General features: G+C 52.8%; 1 protein-coding gene across 11 annotated transcripts in view; it reads right to left on the minus strand.

Moving 5' to 3' along the window:
* Window positions 1-13,794, minus strand: part of PTPRT (protein tyrosine phosphatase receptor type T) — a 1,164,533-nt gene that overhangs the window by 34,752 nt on the left and 1,115,987 nt on the right. For all 11 annotated transcript variants that reach the window (XM_027622224.1, XM_027622220.1, XM_027622223.1 and 8 more), the window contains 4 exons: window positions 11,094-11,229; window positions 8,858-9,007; window positions 7,199-7,372; window positions 3,454-3,585 (listed from right to left, as the gene is read on the minus strand). In XM_027622224.1, coding sequence (XP_027478025.1) covers window positions 3,454-3,585; window positions 7,199-7,372; window positions 8,858-9,007; window positions 11,094-11,229 — 592 coding nt within the window. The remainder of the gene's footprint in view (window positions 1-3,453; window positions 3,586-7,198; window positions 7,373-8,857; window positions 9,008-11,093; window positions 11,230-13,794) is intronic.

The raw sequence follows: 13,794 nt of genomic DNA on the forward strand, positions 1-13,794 counted from the left end.
CCATCTGTGCAGACCCGAGGCTGTCCTGGCACGGGCATGCTGGCGGGCAAATGCTGATACCACTTCAAAGAACCGCCCTTCCAGGTGCTGAGGGCGGCTTTTCTGACGCTCATGCGGTGTCATTGTTTATTTTCGCAAGGCACCCAGCTGTTGTGGTGATGATATTTATATCAATAAGTGCTCTATTCATCTGCCGATTTTAGGGGACGCTTGCCAGCAGCATATGGCAGCCAACCCCACAGCTCTTCTGAGCCTGATGTTTTTGCATTTAGGGAAATCAATTCTCAAAGGCTGTACCAACATCTGGGGCTGAGAAACCTGTTTATCCAAGACCCACCCTGGAAGGGGGAGCTAGAGCCAATGACCTTGACCCCTGCTTCTCTCCATGTCTCAAAGTGAGGTTCTTGGAGACTCCTCCTCCGTGCCTGAGCTCTGGTTTTGCAAAAAGGGATTCTGGAAAAGGTGAACGGCAAACAGGCTTTCACAGCCTCTACTTCACCCAGGGGCTCGTGGAGCAGAGTTCACGGTTTTACTTTTTTAGGCAAAGGAACAGGACGGCTGTGCCTTCTGAGTCTGGAACTCCACAGCGGTCTTTGTTTTATGGGAATCCATTTAATTTCATGGTTATCTCAGATTCCAGTCATCTACCGTTTGAGCCCCAAATCTTGGAGTCACCTTTTTTCTCTCACACTCCCTATTCAGTCTATCAGGTATTTGGTCGGGATATATCCGGAATCCACTCCATTGCTAGCCCCGGGTTCAAGCAGCCATCATTTGTCACCTGGGATGACTGCAGAAGCTTCCTCCTCTCCGTCCTCTCTGCTCGCTCCCTTAGCAAACACCCTCCCCCACTTCCTGCACCAACAGTCTGTTCTCAACACAGTAGGCAGAGGGATGATTTAAAAAAAAAAAAAAAAAAAGTCAAAGTGTGTCATTCCTCTCCTCAAAAACTTGTCAGTGGCTCCCTTCTTCTCTCAGAGTAAAACCTCAAGTTCTTCCTATGACCCCCAAGGCCCTCCATGACCTGGTCCTGCCATGTCTCTGGGTCACCTGCTGCTGTTGTTCCCACTTCCACTGTGTTCCAGTCACAGTGGCCTCTGTGCTGTTCCTGAAACGTGCCAGGCACGAACCCGCCATAAAGTGTTGGTGTGGTTTGTCCTTTCTCCCCGTGATGCTCTTCCTGGAGATGGTCACACGGCTCGTTCTCTCACTTCCTTCAAAAGTAAGCTTCTACGTGACCTCCTCAATAGGGCCTGCCTTGATCCCTCTATCACAATTGTATTCCGGGCCCCAAACCCGCCTTCCAATCTTCCTTACCCCGCCCTCATAGTTTTTTCCATATACTCATCACCTTCTAACATATAATTAAAGTACATTATAGGGTGTTTGTTATTGACTGTCTCCTCCACTTTAGAACAGAAGTTGCAGCAGAGATGGGAGTCTGCTGTTTTGCTTGCTCTTATTCACAATGCGTTCCAAACACCTAGAATAGCTCCTGGTGGGTAACAGATACTCCACAGATATGGCTGAAGAACAAGCGCATCTCTCCCGCACATCTCTCCCTCGAGCGTCCCACTGGGCACTCCAGCTCCCCCCACCCCGCCTCCTCCCGCCTACCCCCAGATGCCTGACTACCCAGACCTGGGCCCCTGCCACCATCTGCACCTTCTCCTTCTCCTTCACCTCCTGCATCCAACGGCTCCCCAAAACCGTGGACTTGGATCTGGAAGCGCAGCTCCTACCTCCCAGCCCCACCGTCCCGCCTGCCAGCCACCTCCTCAGTTCAGACCCCCACCTCTCTTTTCTGGGCATTTGCAACATCCTCCTCCGCTGTCTCCTGGCTGGCAGGTTTCCCTGCAGCTTCTCCTCCTCACTGGTCCCCAGATGCGGCTTTCTAATGGGAACTCAGCCACACCTCGGCTTACATGCTGCCGTCTCTCTCCTCCTTGGACTGCGAGTGCTGTCTCACAGTGCTCCTAGGAAGCCTGGGGGTTCACAAAGCCACCCAGAGTCCTGACTCTCCAAGAGGCATGGGGGGGGGCAGAAGACCAGTCTGGAGGGAGCTTAACCCCCACCCCAGGTGGCTTCACCATGAGCAGCTCTTGATCAGACCTGTTCCCTATACGGCGCCTGCATGAGAGCTTTATTCGAAGAAAGGGTTCTGCTGCTTACAAAGTAAGCGTCTGACACCTACCGTGCTGCAGGTCAACTCTGTAGCGCACATGGGCAGCCCCGTGCAAGCAGCACCCTGCTGCATTTTCCAGCCTCACCCCCTCCTCTGCTCCCGAGAGGCCCCAGCCCCAGCCCCGCCGCAACCCCAGCTCTTCTGCAAACAAGCCACACACATTCACACCACCTTGCCTTTGCCCTCCTGTTCCCTCTGCTCAGAGGGCCTTTTCCCAGCTCCCTCAGCCCCACACCCCCAAACTTCTGCTGGCTTCTTCAAGGCCAAAGTCACCTTCTTTTTGAAGTCTTCCCTCACCCTCTGAGCAGAATTAATTGCTCCCTGTTCCCAGCCAGCACAGCACTTCGCAGCTGACCTCTATTACAGCACTGCCACACGAGGTTGGGACAATTTGCTCATCTGTCTCTGTAGCAAGACTGTGAGCTCCTGCAGGGCTGAGACCACAGCTCAGATCCATTTTATTTTATTCCCACACAAGGCCAGCACGCACACAGGAGTGCACTGAGGTACCCTGAGTTTCTTTCAAGACACCACTTTTCAAACACCCAAAAGGACATTCCCACTTTTTCCACCCAGGAATGGCTGTCCTGCCATGGAGGGGGCGCAGGCGCCAGCAGCTTTCCCATGACACGTGTCCCGAGTACCAGGATGTGCTGTAGGCACATGATGCTCGGAGCTATCACACCCTGGGGGTGCTAAGGCATGAAGCCTGCCTGGACACAAGGGTCCTCTGTGATGACGCCAGGATCCTCGGGTTGGCTAATGGGCAAAGGGCCCAAGGTTCAAGCTCCAGCTCTGTTGGTGTGGGCTGCATCTCCGAGGGGGCAGGCTGGGTGGGGGTGTGGCCAGGCCTCAGGTTCTTCTGCAGGGCTGGAGATGCTCAGAGCTGGGGAGGCTCTCTGAGCCCCTGGGCTCAGTGTGCTCAGTGGGATTTGGAGCAAGACCCTCATCCGTGCCTGGGGGATGAAGCAACAGAATCTGGCCCCAGACTGGGGAGGAGGGCTGGGCAAAGCCCACAAGCAGGGAGAGTCATTGCTGGAAGTGAGAAGGTGCAGGGTCAGGGGTGTCAGGGTCTGGCAAGAGACCCCCCAGCCTCTGCTGGCAGCAGGACGGGCTAGTCTGGTGCTGGCAGCCAGCCAGTGCCCACGCGCAGGCAGCTCGGTTAGGTGGAGGAAGCACTATGCTGACCCTCACGTTCTCCCTCCAACTCTCGGGCATGGCCGCCTGAATGCACCCGAGCACCTGGGTGGTGGCCGGGCCCTTCCTACCTGGGCAGTGTCCATCTCATTCAGCATCACCACGGAGGAGCAGTTGTAGTCGAACACCAGCCTCCAGAAGTCCGCCACGGTGTTGGGTAGAGGGTGCTGGGTGACCACGAAGGCAGCAGGCTGCTTGTGGCTCTGACAAAGGAATGACACAGGCTTCGTGAAGGACACACCCAGCAGTGATATTCTGATGGGGAGGAGGCTTGCATGGCTGCCAGAGGCCCGTGAGCCTGCTGAACAGATTGCACAAGACACCTACCTGTTCTGTCATCTGTGGGTGCCCCCAGTGGCCAAGGGGGCCTTTCTCATAACGAACTCATTCTCCTCTAAACTAAGACATTTCATGAGCAAAGTGTCACTCGGCTGGGGATTATCCAAATAAATTATTTATGTTTAGAGCTCAGCAAATAATCATTATTACAATATGAAATGAAAGATTCTGGATGCAGATTTGCTGCTTTGCTGCCCAAAGCACCTCCTGGGACACTGGGGATATCTGTGTTCCTGTGCCCACAATGCTGGAGGAGGGGATGGCTCGGCCCAAGGCAGAGAGCCTCCTGAAGGGGCTTCTGTTGCAGGAGGCTCGCTCCCGCTCCAAGGCCAGAACGAGGGCGGAGGTGGCTTGTCAGAAGGTGGGCATGGTGTGCTGTGAGGCAATGGGCAGTGGACAGTGCTCAGGTTTTAGTGTCAGGCAGACCTGGGGTTCAAATCCAGCCTTCTGACTTGTAGGTTATCAGTCATCCACCCGCCCATCCATCCATCCATCCATCCACCCATCCATCCGAGCATCATTTGTAGAGTGCTAAGTGCTCATCTGTCTCTGTAGCAAGACTGTGGTGCTAAGCCCTGGCAAGTTATTAGATCTTTCTAATCTGGAAAATGGGAATCACAACTCCCATTCTGGGATGGTTGTCATGCAGAGTGAATGAGATTTGTATTTGAAAAGACCAGGACACATGAACGGGGCTCTGAGCCCACTGGCAGGACAGAAACATCCCTGATGTGGTTCTTCATCCTTGGCATTGGTGGTGTGGCTGACACATGAGACCCTCAGTACAGGTCCAGCAAACAAATGAATATACTCAGTTCCATGTTACAGACAGGGAAAGTGAGGCCCACAGAAAATAGCTTGAGAGAGTCTGGGCTATGTGGGAAGCTTTGGCGGGGCCCTATTTATTACAGTATCTTGTGAGAAGGTGTTTGGAAAAACTGGAGGGCTTCTCCTTTAGTGGCCCATGAAACCGGAGATTGTCCACAGCCTATCTTCTTAACAAGCTTTCTTGAGAGACAGGCCCTGTGGCAGCAGGAAGATGGGGAGGAAAGAGGGGCTTGCCCATCCAAACCAGGGGAAGAGCTGGACAAAAGACCCTGCCAACCATATTACATAAATGATTTCTTGATGCCTTGTGACTGTGGATGTCATGCAGACACCAGGGTCCCGTCTTCCAAGGGCCTTCTCCTGGCCAGTGCAATGATCAAAGGGTGGGGGGGGGGGCTGGGGGGGCAGAATATTTAGTTTCTCCAAAACCCAAACTCCAGCTGCAGATAGCAGGTCTCTGAGCCATTTCCAGACATGGAAAAGAATCTAGATTTTAAGAGTCAAAAGACAGAATCCAGACCCCGGGCTTCACCCTTTCTGAGCTAGTCAACCTAGAGACAGTCACGCAAATACTCTGAGCCTCAGTATTTCATCTGGAAAGTGGGGACAATAATACCCAAATACAGAATGAGTCAGGATAAGTCCCAGGTCCCGACATGGTGCCCAACACTCAGTGAATGTTAGTTCTCTTTCCTTTCTGTCTCTGTGATAAATGCTCTATTAGACCAGCATGCCTGACAAAGCCTTATCTGAAAATATGTTTGAGATCCACGCTCCCGCCGGGTTTCAGGGATCAGCCGGCAATCCATTTCATGGATAACATCATCCTTTACCAGGGGAAACATTAAAAATTAGCCCAGAGGACTTCATATTTTTCTGCTAGGAGCAAAGCTGCTATGGTTACCAGATAATGCACAGACTGAACTGGAATACAGATAAGGACCTTTTTTTTTTTTTTTTGTAAGAAAGGCAAAGGCCTAGTGACGGCTCACAGGAGAAATGCCCTGTGGACAAAGAGAACACAATCAGCATCAGAGCTTGGCAGAAGGCATTTGGCTCCAGGCAGCATCTAATCTACTAAGTAGAGGCCAGAAGCATGTTTGATCCTTGCATAGATGAGGAAGCCAGGGAGAGAGAGTTGGGACAAGTGGGAAAAAAAGCAATGAGGAACTTGGAAGTGTGATTACACCCCCAGGCCCCATCTCTTGTCCCCCACCACATGTGCACGCGCGCGCACACACACACACACACACACACACACACACGCACACATACACGTACATGCACACATTGATCTTGGAGGACTCTAAGCTAAAGCCAGAGGTTTCCCTTCCACATCTAGCTATTTGATCTGACCAGGACAAAGCTCCCGCTTTGGGACCCATAGGAGGGAGTCCATGGAGGACTCCCCCTGTGGACAGAGGCCAGGGCAGTCCCCGACAGAGCTGATAGGCATTGAGCTCCCATCACTTCCCTGCCTCCAACACCAAGGGCCCTTGGGGAGATTTTCAGGACGATCAGAGGTCAGAGAGGTAGTTGGCTTTGACCCCAAGAGAGGGCATTGCACATTCCTGCCTGTTCTGGGGGAGATGGGAAGTCCATGTGGGCTGGATGGACGTGACCTTGGACATGAGCGGGGAGGGGAACCTGGAAGAGCTTATTTCCAATCAGGCAATGGTATTCTTGGTCCTGAGCCTCGGGAGGCGAGATATCTGTATTTTCTTGGATTGCACAAACTGTGGGGAGGCCCATGGAATGAATTCTAGAGTGTGAGTTCTGGGTTCTGGCTCTGCCACTAGCTTTCTGGGGGTGACCTTGAGCAAGTCTCTTCCTCTTTCTGACCTCAGTTTCCTTTGCCAAAAAGTACAAGGATGAGACCAGATGATCCATGGCTCCTTTCTGCTGCAAACATCTCTATATTCAGGAGGTGGAGGGATGACCACAGGAAGGAGGTGAAGGACCCAGTGGGGAAGCCTATGAGTCAGAAGCAAGGACTCACTGGGGCAAGGACATGACCTCCTCATTGGGGTCATGACTCCTAAACCAGGTCAGGGTGGGAGTGCCCTTCTTGGACTTGATGCTGAGAAAGCAGGAGACAGTACCCCTGACGGAATAGTCAGGAACATGGCCTGTCCCCTTCTATGCCCCCTTTGCCACATCCCATCACTTGTCCAGTAACCACTTACTGATCACCTTCCAGTCTCATTCTTGCTTCTGCACAGGGGTTATCTGGGAACCTGCCTGGGAGCTCCCCGAGGGCAGAACCCATGTCTGTACCATCTTGCATTCCCAGGGCTCAGGCCAAGGCCTGGCATATAGAATGTTTCCTGAACTGAACAGAAGGCTGAGAGTCAGCTCTATAGGCAGTGGGAGGGGGTACTGGGCAGGCCTGTGCCATGCTGTCATGGACACACACTTTATGCTTTTGGTCCATTCTTTCCAAGCTTATGGGAGCAAAGAGCCAAGAACACAGCTTGTATACAGGTTTGGACCAGAGCCTTCAGGGGGAGTAACGGTCCTTGGGGCCAGAAGATGAGAAGCAAGGAGAGGCTGTCTGGGGGTGGTGGTGTGGGGTGTCAGTGCCCTGGGCTCCAGCCATCTCCACCTCGAAGAGACTTCCCAGTGAGTGCCAGCCAGGGCTCAGCTTACGTCCATCAGAGCGGCATTGACGTAATTGCTGGGTTCCCCATCCACCGAGATAAGGAAGGGCAGGCAGCGGTCTAGAGGCAGGACATCCATGCTCCGGTTCTTATCGTGATTCCGGGGCAGAAGCCCAATGCTGCAGTCCTCGGGCCGGACTCGGGGAGTCACGATGTTGAGGGTCTGTAGGGCGCAAAGACAGATAGGTAGGCACTGCTTAGGCGGTTGCGTTAAACAGAGCAGACAGCGAGGCTCAAACTCAGCCTACCCCATCCTATCTCCGTCCTCCAAGCTTGGCCCTCCAGGCCCCGCCCCCCCACCCCCAGGACTTGTTCTTCTCCTGTGTGATATGCCGCCATCTCCTGTTGGCTGCTCCATGCCCTGGGAGCTGAGAGCCCCTGTCAGGGCTGTGTGACACCCCCATGATGCCAAGGCCGCAGGGCGGCACGCCCACGTGCAGAGCAGAAACAGGCTGCCAACACCTGTCAACCTGCTCATCTCTGTAAAGGGTGGGCCAGCCAGGAGGTGAGAGGGTGGGGGTGGGGCTGGGGCTGGGGAATCTCTAATGAGTGTTACGTATCCCTTGAAGTGTTGTAGAAGGAGGGAAAGGATTTCCCCAATGCTCCTCTCAGAGAAAGTGGTTTTTGGAACGAGCTGCTCAGGATGGGTGAGAGATCCCCAGGGGGGCAAGATCTAGGCATCTGGAAAATTTCAGGGCTGTGTTCTGCAGATTGAGTCTTGCAAGTGTGGGGCCAGAGCTGAATTGTCCAGCCAGGAGACCAGATGCTCTGTGCACCCAGGAGGGGGCTGTGGCCTCCATCTTTCCTCCATTCTGCACTTGGTCTCCTGTCCCAATCAATAAAGCTTCCATTTAAGGGAGCATGGGGGAACTGGCCTGGCTGGGGTATCTGCCCGTGGAATCATGGGCCGAGCACTTGCCCCTCAATTCCTGAAACTTCCTTGCTTCCTGCTGCCTGGTTCTCAACTCCTGTTGCCCAGGGATGACCCTGGCACGGACCTCAGGACAACAGGTTGGACTCTTGGCTTACTCAGTGATACATGTCCAGACCTCCAGACCAAAGGTGCCACCATTCTGGCCACATGGGCTGCAAGGTGCAGATCTGCCATGCCTGGGCTGAGCTGAGCTCTGGGATGGTGCTTCTCAAAGTTTAATGTGCAGACAAATCATCTGGAGATCTTGTTAGACTGCACATTCTAGATATGGGTGGGACCCAGGATTCTACATTCCTGATGAACTCCCAGGTGAAGGTGATGGTGCTGGTCTCCAGACCCCACTTTGAGTAGTGAGGATCTAGGACCAATACACTCCAATTGTACAGAAATGGCAAGAAAATCCGAGTCCCTTTAGGGATGGCGGAGCACGAAACTCACACCTGTGTTTAGAAACTTTTCCACCCACAACTAGGACTAGACTAGAAGTAAGTTAAACACATGATCACAATTAAAAACATGTGTCAGCAGTCACCGAGTGACTGGTTAATAGTTGCTTGTGGCTGTGCATCGAAGGTTCTGGAATTCATTCTGCAGCTGTCCAACGCTGCCGACACTGGAAGCACTAGGCTTACCCATTCTCACAAAGAAAACCCCCTGAATGTGCTCAGTGCCGCTGAAGTTGGCTGGGTCACCGAGCCCGGGACTTGCCCATACCTGAAATTCGTCTTTGATCTGGCTGGAGTTGGTCTGGGGGTCCAGCCTGCTGATGTTGTAGTAGAGAGAACGGAACTCACACACGGGGATGGCTGTGTTGCCGCAGAGGCATGCTTCCAGGATGGCATCGTGCACGAACACATATTGCTCCTGCCAAGCCACAGAGAGAAGAGATAGTGTTCTGGGTGAGAAGAAGAGTGGCCTGGGTGTGTGTCGCCTAAACGTAATCCCATGGTGGTGAAGGATGCGCAGGATTTAGATCGCAGAATCACAGCTTCCTCTCCAAAACCCTGAAGGGCCAAGTTTCCCTGTTTCTTCGTGATCGCCTGAGCAAGGGTGAGACTACACTGTAAGACTCAACAGTGTAGTCACTGATGACAGTTAGAAACTTCTGGAACTGCTGCAGCACGGGCTCTTGGTGCCTGCCTCTGTCAGCTTTCACCTCTACCTTGAAGGCTGCTTACTGCAAGCACCTGAGATTCAGGCTGAGGGATTTCTTCTAGTCCCAGGAGCACACTGGAGCTGGGTGCAGGGTGAGACAGCAGGGCTGAAGAGTCAGCACTCCAGGAAGGAGCCCTCAAACAGTGTCAGCTGGAGAGCTGGGGCAGAAATACCTAAACTCCTTCTCTCACAGGTAGGATATTTGGGAGGGCATGTTCCGTACTACTTCAGAGCTCCCAGCAGGCTTGGGCTCCAGGTGTCCACAGGGTGAAACAGCTTGCAAAACCCCTTAGCAGTGTCACACAGCCTGGCTTCCTTTCCTTCTCTTTGCTTTCCAACCGGTGAGCCTTGGGATCACCTCACCAATAAACCACATGCCCTCAGCTCTCCTTGTCTCAGGGTCTGCTCCTGAACTCTGGGCCCCTCTGCCACCTGTGTCCTTTGCACCTGCTGTTCTCTTCCCCTGGAACCCCATGCCCCCTTTGCTATGGCCCCCACTGCTTCATTCCCTCTGGAAAGTCTTCTGCAAATGCACCAGGCGGAAGCTGTTGCTATTGCTCCCAGGCTCTTAACAAACGTTTGTTGAGTGACTGTTCTCTTGCAGAGCTTGGCCCATCTCTACATCAAACACTTATCCAGATGCATCATGATGATCTATCTGAATGTCTGTCTCTGCACCAGACAGCAGGGTCCCTGTGTCTAGTGCCAGCCAGTGAGCCTGTCTTCTGCAAGCACAAATCTGGGAACAGAGAAAGCAGCCACTCGTCTTTCCTGCAGCCTCACCAAGTCTAGACGTTTGCCTGCGGGAGTTAGCTCAGAGCCCACAGCGGACTCCTGTGTGCATACGCTTGTAAGTGGGGGGATTCTCTGTGGAGCCAGCAGTGACTGGCCAGGCCCAAAGCCAAAACTTGCCTTTGCAGGAGTGATGATGGATGTAGCTCCTTATTTGCCCTAGCTGACTGCCTGGGCACTCACAGGCTTCCCTAGAACCAGATGATGGGCTTGTTATAAGAACAAGCCATGGCTTTGAGGAGTAGGGTAGGCAGAAAAGGCTGCCTAACAAGAGAGTATGGTTCAGGGAAAAGTGCATGGGCCTTGGGGTCACATGGACCCAAGTTCCACCACTGTCCACCTCTGTGAGGACGTGGGGACCCTTTATCTCTAAAATGGGGATACTAGTAGGAGCCACCCCATAGGCTTGTTGTGAGGAGTACAAATAATATCCTGAATATAAAGGACCTAGCATGATGCCTGGCACATAGTAGGTGCTCAACAATAAAGATGAACTCCTCCCATTTCCCTTGGGTCTTGGGCTCTCTACCTGGACAGAGGGATGCCTGAAGGTCTGCTTTTCCCTCAAGGGTGGGGGCTATGTTTTACCTCTTTTGGAATCCCTAGAACCCAGCCCAAGTACTCAATAATTTTGTTGATGAAGTCATTCTGGCAGGGACTGAAGCAATGCTTGGCACACAGTCTTCTCCTTCCACCAAGGCAGGAATACTATTCAAAGAATCCTTGAAAGTTGCCATTCGGTCCCTGCTTGGATGCCCTCAGAGCCGGGGAGCTCACCACCACTCCCCACTGGTGCAAGTGCTTGCCCTGTGGGACCTCAGGGTTGGCAGCAGTGTCTTAGCTTCTACTGTGGGACCATTGTAGCAAGCCATGTATTCCCTCCCTCCCTTCCTCCCACTCCAGGTCTCTTTCTATAGGATGCCCCCACCCATGGGTGTCTGTTCTACCCTGCTTCTCCTGCTACCCTGCAGCTGGTTGCCCAGCTCAGTCCCCCAGGACTCACCTCTGTCTGCACGAGGTTGACCCTCTGGGCCCGGAGCTCACGCACACAGTTGAATATGTCCACTACCCCTTCGTTCTCGGCCATGTCGAGCATGGTGTCGATGGCGATGAAGCAGCCGGTCCTTCCGGCTCCCGCACTGGAAGAGAGGACAGTGTCTGTATTAGGGACCTCAGGGCGGGACTAGCCCAGGCGAGGCTCCCTGCTCCCCCCCCAACCACTCAGCCCTGTCCAAGGACCCTGCAAAGAGGCAGCAGGCTGCAGAGGTCAGACACAACAGTCTGAATCCTAGTGCTGCTGGGAGACTCTGAGCAAGCAGGTGAACTTGGAGCCTCAGCTTTCTCTTCTGTAAAATGGGAGAGCAATGCTTGCATTGGGGGCTATTTTAGCAGAACCTGCTTACTTTTGTTGTCCTCATTTAGCAAGGACTCACTTAATGCTTACAAAGTACCAGACATTGTTCTAAGTGCTTTTACAAACATTACCTATTGGCTTCCTTGTGAGGTCATTGGGAAGTTTCTCATCCCATTTTACAGGTGAGAAAAGCGAGACGCAGAGAGCTGACCTCGCTCAAGGTCACAGAGCCGGCATGCCACGGAGGTGGGACTTTTCACCCCAGCCATCTGGCGCTCGGGTCTGTGCTCTTAGACATCCACTCCTAATAACAGTCGTAGCACAAAACACATGCTTCGACAACACGTTTGCACACTGTTTCCTCCTCTAGTGGGTGAAGCTAATCCGTCTGTATCGTATAAGGCATGGTGCCCGGCACGCTGGAGATGCCTAATAGACATGTCTTCCCCACTCCCCCTTCTGTCTATTTCCCTTTGTCAGCAAATAGGCTGACGGATGGAAACAAGGAAGGAGAGATGTGGGCAGATGTGGGAAGGCAGATCCTCTGAGCAGGCCCGGAGACAGAGAGTGAGTCCCAGGTCCCATGACGCAAGCCCCAGGTTTGGCTCCACGGGCATCTGTTTTCCCAGGAACGTGAGCCAGGAGCATTCTTCAACTGGAATAGGTGACAGTCCCAAGACCCTGGTCTGGGAGACATACTGCGATTCTGATACATAGTCAATTCTGATCACTGGTGGCTTCCTTTAGGAAAATCTCAAACCAAGTACAAAATAGCAAAAGAACTCAGCATGACCCATGGACCACGGCCTGTCCTTCCCCCATCAGCACTGGTTTCCAGGCATGGCTCTGAACCAGAGACAAACAGAACACTGGCCTTAAGTGCACGTAGTTTAGAAAGTGAAGGCCAGACTAGCAAGGAGGCCCATGCTGACTGTGTTTTCACATCTTGCTTCCCCTAGGGAAATAAGTGATGGGGCAGGAAGAAAGCAGGACTGGCTGACCATAAATCCAGGCAGGATTGTCACCCACAATGATCTGGAAAACAAACCCATGGGAAGCAGTCTTGGTTCTTAGTAAAATTTCATGGTTTTAAGTGAGTGAAGTTTGACTTGTATTTGTACCTTTCCGCCCCAAATTCAACCCCCCCACCCCCAGAAGGGTCTCAGCAGCCTGGGCCCCGGGGTCTGGGAGGGAGCACAAACAGCCACTCATCGGCATCTTCCTGAAGTGTCCTCCTCCATCTGTGTTAGGGGAAACAAGCATCCTGACCTGGTTTGAATCTTGGATCCACCATGGGTGAACAATCTGCCTGGTGCCCATAAGCCTCACACATATAACCTGCCTCCCTGCCGGGTTCTCTTGAGGACTTGAGCTGTATTTCAGCCTCACATAACAACTGAGCTTATCATATTTGGGGTCAGACCCCTGGAACCCAAGCCCGGCTTAACCACTTACTAGCTGTGTGACCTTGGGTAAATGACTTAACCTTTCTGGGTTTCAGTAACCGCAACCATGAAATGAGGCTGATAATAATAAATAGACCCACCCTGTAGCATTGATAGCACAATACATGTACATTGCACGAAATGATGCCGAAAGAGCCCAGTGCATGTAAATTACCTAGCCCTATGCCTAGCTACGTTGCAATTTCTCAGTAAATGGTAGCTACTTATATTCAACAAGTACTTATTGAGCACCCAGTATGCACTAGATGGTGGGATCGGGGGTGGGATATGAAGATAAGCAGACATGGTTTCTGCTCTGAAGAATTAACAGTCTGGGGAGCGGACCAGTATCAGAGGCAGAGAACGGTAGTGTTTTTAAGTGCTTCTTAGATGTCAGGACTTCTCCGAGGCACCGAGGATATGGCAGCCAGCACATTTCATCTTCAGCATGGTCCCAGGAGTGGGAACCACTGTGCCAGGCGTGTTAGGCGGACTGGCTCTGGAGGAAAGACATAGAGCCGTCGTGCAAGGAGAGCCTAATAAATCGTCTCCCTTCCTCCCTTACTCCTGCTCTGGCTGCTCTCTGGGACACAGGACTTGGGGGCTAACGTTCTACTGTCCTTGAACTGTCATGAGCCGTAAAGCAGAGGATATATGCAAAACGCTTAGAGAGTCCAGGGCTGACGGCCACTATTACCTCCCAACCCTCAGTGACCTCATCTGTGAAATGGGGTCTCTAATTCCCACCTGCTCCCGTGGGGAGGGTAAATGGATGCTGAGTGACAAGGGGCTGGCCCTGAGAGGCCTGCAGTTTTGTGGAGTCCCTCCTTGGCTTCACTCAAGACCTTGACTGACGTGGACATTGCCAGGGCAGGCGTAAGTCAAGAACACACAGGGTCTGAAAA

This window comes from Zalophus californianus, chromosome 8 (assembly GCF_009762305.2).
Source record: "Zalophus californianus isolate mZalCal1 chromosome 8, mZalCal1.pri.v2, whole genome shotgun sequence".
NCBI lineage: Eukaryota > Metazoa > Chordata > Mammalia > Carnivora > Otariidae > Zalophus > Zalophus californianus.